Below are 7,475 nucleotides of genomic sequence, written 5' to 3' on the forward strand. Positions count from 1 at the left end.
TGTGAAACATGAACCAGGCGACACAAGTGTTAAGACTCCATTGGGAGTACATTTAAAACTGAGAGCAGGCTTAATTTCTTCATACAGAGGGTCGCGGGGGTCAGAGACAAGCCACCCAGACTCTCTTATGTTCTGTATCGTCTGAAAGACTATCCCCAGAACATGAATAGGAGAGCAGTGAGGACAAGCTGCAAGGGACAAAGGCAGAAGTAATAGGACAAAACTGATTGAATTATAGTACCTTCCCCATTCCTGCCTTATCAAACTAGATGTCAAGGGAACCTGCTTGCGGTAAAACATTGTCTGAAGATGACTGTAAGAACCCTGCCTTTCCCTTGTGCATCAGAGGCACTGGGATAATAACTCTGATGTCAAAAGCTCTTGTCCAGAAGGCATTAGTCCAGCCTTAGGGAACAGAGTTGTTGACATCTGTGGTACTGACTCCATTAGACTCTTTTAATCATTATGCTTAGTAGCAGTCTGGAGTTTTCTGGGTGACCAGAATGTTAGGCCTCTGAAATGCCTTGTTTGTAAATACTGTATATAGAGTAATGTGTGTGGTGTATGTTTTTGTTGCGTGCCATGTAGTTTGTGTCTTGTCATTGTAATGCATATTTACAGTTCATCACTGGGGTTGCTCTCCCATCCATCCAGGATATGTGTGACAGCAGTGCTTGAGGAAAGCTCTAAGCATCATCAAAGACCCCACACATCCCAGCTACAGACTGTATGACCCTCAACCATCTGGAAAACAGTACCAGAGCATTCGGGCCCGGACTACCAGACTCAGAGACAGTTTTTATCCCCGGACTATCAAACTATTAAACTCCCAGCCTCTCTCACCTACGATCTGAACCCTCACAGTGCCTTCTCTCTTTATCAAAACTCACATTGAAATCTACCTCTACCTCACATGTAAAGAAGCTCACTCCCAATAAATTTCTATCCTTTATTTCATTCTGTTGATCTATGATATTGCACATTGCCTGTTGTCTCTGTCTTTCTTTCCTACACAATTGTCTATACAATTGTATTGTTGTTGTTTTTCTGTATTTCCTACCGTCAGAGCTAGCTAAATCGCGTATACCTGTATATGAGTATAACGACAATAACCTTGAATTTGAACTTGACCAAGTGTGCCTGGATTATTATTCCTCTCAACAAAGCAGTGCCAAAGAACAAGGAATTCATGAGACTCTAATTATACCAGCTGCCCTGGTATACAGTATTGCTAGAAAATACTGACAAGTTGGGGATGATAAATAATTTCACTTATTGAGTAAACCGCTCGGTCTAATCCTTATTTTCACAAGTTTTCTAACTCCCCCCCCCCCATTTGTAACAACTGGAAGTTGTCGCTCACTTACTTCCTCTGTGTAGATGTATAAAACGCTTGTGCTGCACAAGACTTGCGGAGCTGTGTCTGTGGAGCTGCTGAGATGAGAAGCTGTTTCATGACTCTCCTATGTGCCTCATCTGTGCTGCTGCTCTGCAGCTCGCTCATCTGTGTCTCGTGGGGTCTAGGTAAGTCTGGAGCTTCTTGTCTTTAGTGCACAGCAGAGTGGTAAAGAACAAACTGACATCCAACCTTTTCTCTTACCGGTTTTAAAACATTAAGCAGGCGATAATATTAAAAAACACAGAATAATACACCAGCATTAGTGTTTTGTCTTGAAAAGGTGCAAGATCTGGAAACATGAACAAAATGCACACCAGCAGTGCATTTGTCTATATTTCAGAATATTGCAAGAGCACATTGACGCCTACTGTTATAGCATGTGCAAATTACAAGTTTAGCAGGAGCTTGGAAGATATTTTATTTGAAAGAATGTTTTAATTTATGCTTTCAGTTCCAGTGCATCACATTTTTTTTCTGACTGTTTTAGCAAATTTCAAAATTAAAATGGAATTGAAAAGTGTAAATATGCTTTCAGCACACTCTTGTTGTGCTTTTCTGTATGTGTGACTGCACAGGGTGGGCAAGTTAACCTTGGTTAAAGATTGAAAGCAAAAGGTTTATAAATTACATGCTTGTTAATAATTTTCCTTTAATTTGCCACATGCCAATATTAACACTGTGTATTCGCTTTTTCATTAAGTCCCTCTTTCCCCAAATCACTCAAGAAGAGAGGGGACCACAACAAAACATCCCCAATCCAGCTTGCAGTTTCAAACTATTCCTGCTAAACTGTCGTTCTGGGGTCACCAGTCCCAATCCTGGGAGAGCACTGTGCTCACAGGTCTTCAGTGCACCTGGACTGTTAACACCATGAATAGGCTCAGTACTGATGCCCAGCTCCTCGGGTTCAGAAAGTGACCTAAAACACCTGCAGAGACACCAAACCAGGATTGCAGACACCTGCTACTGTATGCAGTAGAACGTTAAGAATACCAGCTTTTAAAAAAAGTATTAACAATAATTAGAACCGTTTACTGTTGATTGTTGATTACTGATTAGTACTATTACTAAATGTGCACATACTGTACCAGAGTACCTTTCAGATTTCAGAAGGATATAAGAAGGGCTACAAACAACAGGAATCATTTGGCCTGTCTAGCTCATTTGCTGAACAGTAGCTAACAGATCCCATTCTGGAGTTTTTTTAAAAGAGTCAATGGTATCAACTTCTACCACATGGCTGGGCAGATTGTTCTACACTCCCACAAGCCTGTAGGTAAAGACAATTAAAGCCTCCTGTTCTGGGCTTTAAACACTGTTGACTCATCTTTCCTTTGTTTGTTATGTTTTCTTATTCCAAAATTTGTGAAATTCTTTCAGGTCTCCAGGATGAAATCACACCGAAGGAGGTGGAGTTCCACTCCGTCGACTATAAAAATGTCCTGCACTGGAAACTGCTCAAACCCCTTCAAGGGAGGCCTGTTTATTTCGTGCAGTACAAAATGTGAGTACCTGCTCCCCTGCCATGAAACGACAGAAAATACACTGTGCCAGTTATTTTAATAGCAGTTGGATGGTGAGCCCAACGAGTTGCTTCACTCTTCCCTTGGTTAAAAAACTCAGTAGCTTTCAACGTTAACATTTCAGTTTTCAGTGGCAGAACTGAATTCGGAGAATGCAAAAGAGGTGAAACCCAGAACAGCTCATAAGGCCTCAGTATTGTATTACATGCAGCCTGCAAAAAGGAAACCAAAGTGGAAGAATTGCTAAAGATGAGCAATTTATTTGTAGGTTCAAATAGGAAGAGAATATTAGATCAAAATATTCCAATAGACTCAAGTAAGCAAAATGTGAAGGTCTGAAAGAGCTTGAGCTCAAATAATAAGTTTGGTATTTTATTGCAAAAATATAATAAGTGCTTCTCCAGATTTAAACCCAGGCCCAGGTTCAAACCACCAGTCTCTTAACTAGACAAACCAGCTTGACTCCCTGTCACCGGAGGTGCTGCCTAGAGGAAGGACATTTTTTTCCCCTTCCTTTATTATCATCTCCAAGGCACTGGAAAGCCCCAGAATTCCCAGTCTTACTACTGCATAATCAGATCCAAATGCTGCTTACATTTGATTAGCCAGTCCTGAACATGATACCCAATCAGATCTAATGTGTAGCTGCTCTTTAAACAAGCCAGACCTGCTAAGCTTTCTCTGGACTTGGAAACTACAGTACCATGTTGATTTGTCTGTCTAGTTCTGAATTTTACTCAGAACTCCGTACGTTCTGCAAAACAATGATGCTTGTTGCCACACTGGGTTTAGCATCACTGGTCCAGAGAGAGGAGTGTCATCTGATATCACATCCAGAAAAAAGCAGCTGTGCTTTCATCAACCTCAGTAAAACACAGTGTCAGTCATATAGCCACGCTATACCTCCAAGCTGGTATGAAACAAAACACACATCAAACTGCAAAACCCCAAACTGGGATGTTCTATAATATATATATATATTTTTTTAAAAGGTAGGAAATGTAAAAGGAAACTGGATGTTTCTAAATACTCTGCGTCTCCTTCCTCTGCCTTCCTGGTTCCACAGCTATGGGCAGAAAAAATGGGCCAACGCCGTCCACTGTCTGGGCATCACGGAGCCGCACTGCGACCTGAGTCAGGAGACCTCTGACCGGCGGGAGTGCTACTACGCCCGGGTTCAAGCCGCCCTGGACGACACCCTGTCACCCTGGGTGATCAGTCCGAGATTTGTTCCACAATGGGAAAGTAAGCATCGGTGCTAACTGGCATTGTTTTTCGACAAAGTGGGGTTTTGCTGATGGTGGCATAGTCATTAAAATGCCGGTCATCTCGGTGTCTGTTTTCTCTTAGCGTCCCTCAGTGCTCCTGTGATAAAGCTCACTGCAAGAGAAAGCGCCATTCTGGTCCAGTTCAAGGCTCCACGCTCCCCGTACAGGAGAAGGAACGGCTCTTGGATATCAATGAAGAGGCTCCACCAGCTGACTTACAGGTTATACGTCATGAAGGACAACATGATTCAGGCGAGTGAACACTCTGTGGCCCAGACAGTGTATGACTGAGGCTTCAAGTTCTTCTAGAACATAGGAATAGTGACACAGCACTGAACTGAACTTCCATATCCTTGATATCACAAACTGGGGGGGGGTTCACTTGTTTAGTCCTTCACCTGTGATATTATACCGAAATGTGAATGAACCAAGACAGGCCAAGGACATGATTGAACTGGTTTAAGGCGAAGTGATCAACTTAAAGCCAGAGAGAAAAATAAGGTGTGAGTTAAGGCAAAAGAATGATTTTATCATGAGAAAAAAGTCTCCTGCTGATGACAGCCCCTGCCCTTGACTAGATTTAACTATAGGCATGAATCTGATCTTCATTTTCCTCTACAGCATAGTTTTTCCGAAATGCTTTTTTCACATTTGTAGAACTACCCTTTCAGCAGCTCATTTCAGAAATTCACATTTTTTGTCCATTTTTATATAGACAAAACGAGAAGTTGTTTTTGGTATGAAACAAGCCTTAGCACTCAAGCCCAGGAGAATTTATCTACATCAGCCCCATCAGTTGAGTTTTTCCTCTGGGAGATGGGAACAAAATGCTGTCGTCTCCTGCGGAACAACTCACTCCCAGGAAACAGATCAGTCCTCCCCTGCTCCTCGACTTGACCTGATGACTCTTGGCAGGGCTGCTGTGTCTCGCGGGAGGAGAGACAAGAGCGTCAATCTAAGAGCGTGCAGCTCAGAAAGCTCACGGAATGTGTCATTGCAATCATAGCCGGTCATCACGAATTATATTTTAATGAAACGCATTACTACCAGCATTGTAGACAGTCTGACGCCCAGATGGCATTGTCTTTGCCTTTGTAAACTCAAGTCTCTTGACCTCAGCTCATTTAGTGGAGTGCGGCCCCACCTGGGTGACACGGAACAGTCACACTGCACCAGCAGCCTCAGTGCACACCAGGGGGAGGAGCTTCACCATTTGGATTAAAGGGGAACTTCAGGGAAACCGGTCACATGGCCGGAGTGGAATTTAGCCAGGACACTGGGGTTCACACCCCCAGACTTTCGTACATTCCCCATTGCCATGGATCTCTACTAGCCTTGTATGAATGGCAGTACCTCCTGCAGCAACAGTGTCCCCAGTCGTAATACCAGGGCTGTGATGTGGAAATTCTGCTCCCGAGGGAAGAGCGCCCCCTATCCTCTCTGTTATTCTGCACTTCCATAATTTCGGTATCTTTTTGTGTGTGTTTGTATTCTATAGGCGAAGCACGTTCTGGGAAGGCCTGTAAGAAAAATACTGATCGTCAACCTGAAACCCAAGACAACCTACTGCGTGCAGGCTGAGGCCAAAATTCAGCTGCACAACCGAACCAGCAAGAGAAGCAAGAAGGCTTGTGTCATCACTCTCTGAGGTGAGTGAGTAACACCGAAGCACAGTCGAACAGGATACGGCTACATTTCAGGCAGGGAGCTGCGTCTGCACGCGTAGGCTGCAAAGGAACAGGTGAAGGTTTATTCCCTGCTGAAAATAAAAGAGACACAACGTTTTGGCGGTAGAGGCTTCTTCAGATATGGTGGTGTGAAACTGTCTCTCTTTTATTCTCCTTTCAGCATGAAATAAATCTTCACACTGATATTTAATACTTTCCGTTCCACATTGACGTCTGCTGTATTTCGTATATAGGTATTTCAGGGGGAAAGCTAGCTTTAGCAATATGGGCAGGCAGGCGTTTCAAACCTTAACCAATTCACTAGGTTACTTCCAGTACGACGACTCCGATCGATTGGGATCGTGGCCCAGCTTTTCTCTTGGTCCTTGTTTTTAACAGGTTCTAGAGCTTTGAACTGGCACCTAGCTCCGCAGAATCCCAGGAAAATTCATCATGGCTGGCGTGAAACGGGACCGACAGGACAAGACCTAACTGCCACTTTCACCTCCATCGCTGCACTGCTTGTGTCACAATAAGTGTTTGATTTTTGGATTATGTTTGGTCATGACATTTAAGTCAAGTTGCTGTATTCTGTCTAAACCTGGAATAACATTCTAAAAGTTGCAACTCAATGAGCCAAGATAAAGAATGTAGTACAAACATGAATATTTTCATCACACATGAACAGCCATTTCATAAAATCCCATGTTAAACCTTTGATTACCAGCCATAGCGCCAAAACAATTTCAGCATTTTCTGAACTTGCATGTCTGTTTAGGTTTCCTTAAAACTTAAAAGATGCTTTTTGAAAATTTTACAAAGTGGTTGGCCATAATTTTCCAGCTTGTGTGCGTCAGCAAAGGTAGGGGATTTTAATAAAGAAAGCAGCTGGACTAGAAAAAAAATGCTTTCCTTTTATTTCAGTTAGTGTTGCCAGTAACTGCACAGGAATCTCACTAGGAAAGTGAAACATGGCTGTGGAATCACAAAGCAGAAGAAATTGGAGCCCTATTTAAGTTTTCAGAAACAGGAACTGTTTTCAATTTGTATTTCACACACTCCATATTAGGACAGTTATGAAAGACGATTAAAAGTGTTTTAAGTTACTACACTTTTGTGATATTTCTACACATGGAGCTGTCAACTGTTAAAACCATTTCCAAGCACTGTATGTATGTACAGACCTGCTCTGTTCACGTACTATAGTATGTGAGGTCTATGCAAAATTGACATGAATGCATCTCAATCAGGAAAAAAAATGCTTATAGATTAAAAGTATGTGAAAAAAAACTCATTTTTTTGGAACACCTTTATTGACGTTTCACAGAGTAACTCAAAAGGAAGTAAATGTATGTTTGTTTCCTCATTTTGTAATTAAATTGTATAAATCTGTTACAGAAATAGTGTCAAACATGGTTTGCACCAGAATGCAGATACTGTAATTGGCGAAACAACATTAAACAAAGAAAGATATTGTTCACTTACTGTATGTGACTAACACTTGATTTCATGGAAAAAGGTCACCAGTGAAAACTAAGAAATTTCAGGAATACCTCTGTCACTGCTTTGTCTTCAGTCAGGAGCTGTGTTGTTTTTCAAAGTTCTACAGCTCAGTGTT

At 42.1% G+C, this 7,475-nt stretch overlaps 1 protein-coding gene across 2 annotated transcripts; it reads left to right on the forward strand.

Annotated features, from left to right (window-relative positions):
• The first annotated feature begins 1,390 nt into the window (after nucleotides 1–1,390).
• On the forward strand, nucleotides 1,391–7,337 carry il22ra2 (interleukin 22 receptor, alpha 2). Of its 2 annotated transcripts, none has more exons than XM_088610808.1 (6): nucleotides 1,391–1,524; nucleotides 2,780–2,903; nucleotides 3,989–4,167; nucleotides 4,273–4,442; nucleotides 5,689–5,839; nucleotides 6,257–7,337. In XM_088610808.1, exons 1-5 carry the CDS (start codon nucleotides 1,440–1,442, stop codon nucleotides 5,836–5,838), a joined length of 708 nt encoding a protein of 235 aa, XP_088466934.1. In that variant the 5' UTR covers nucleotides 1,391–1,439; the 3' UTR covers nucleotide 5,839; nucleotides 6,257–7,337. The 2 variants fall into 2 exon arrangements, with proteins under 2 accessions (XP_088466934.1, XP_088466935.1); XM_088610809.1 differs by lacking the exon at nucleotides 1,391–1,524 and adding an exon at nucleotides 2,438–2,675.
• Nucleotides 7,338–7,475: the final 138 nt, after the last annotated feature.

Source organism: Lepisosteus platostomus, chromosome 17 (genome assembly GCF_059453375.1).
Source record: "Lepisosteus platostomus isolate fLepPlt1 chromosome 17, fLepPlt1.hap1, whole genome shotgun sequence".
In the NCBI taxonomy this organism is placed as follows: Eukaryota; Metazoa; Chordata; class Actinopteri; order Semionotiformes; family Lepisosteidae; genus Lepisosteus; species Lepisosteus platostomus.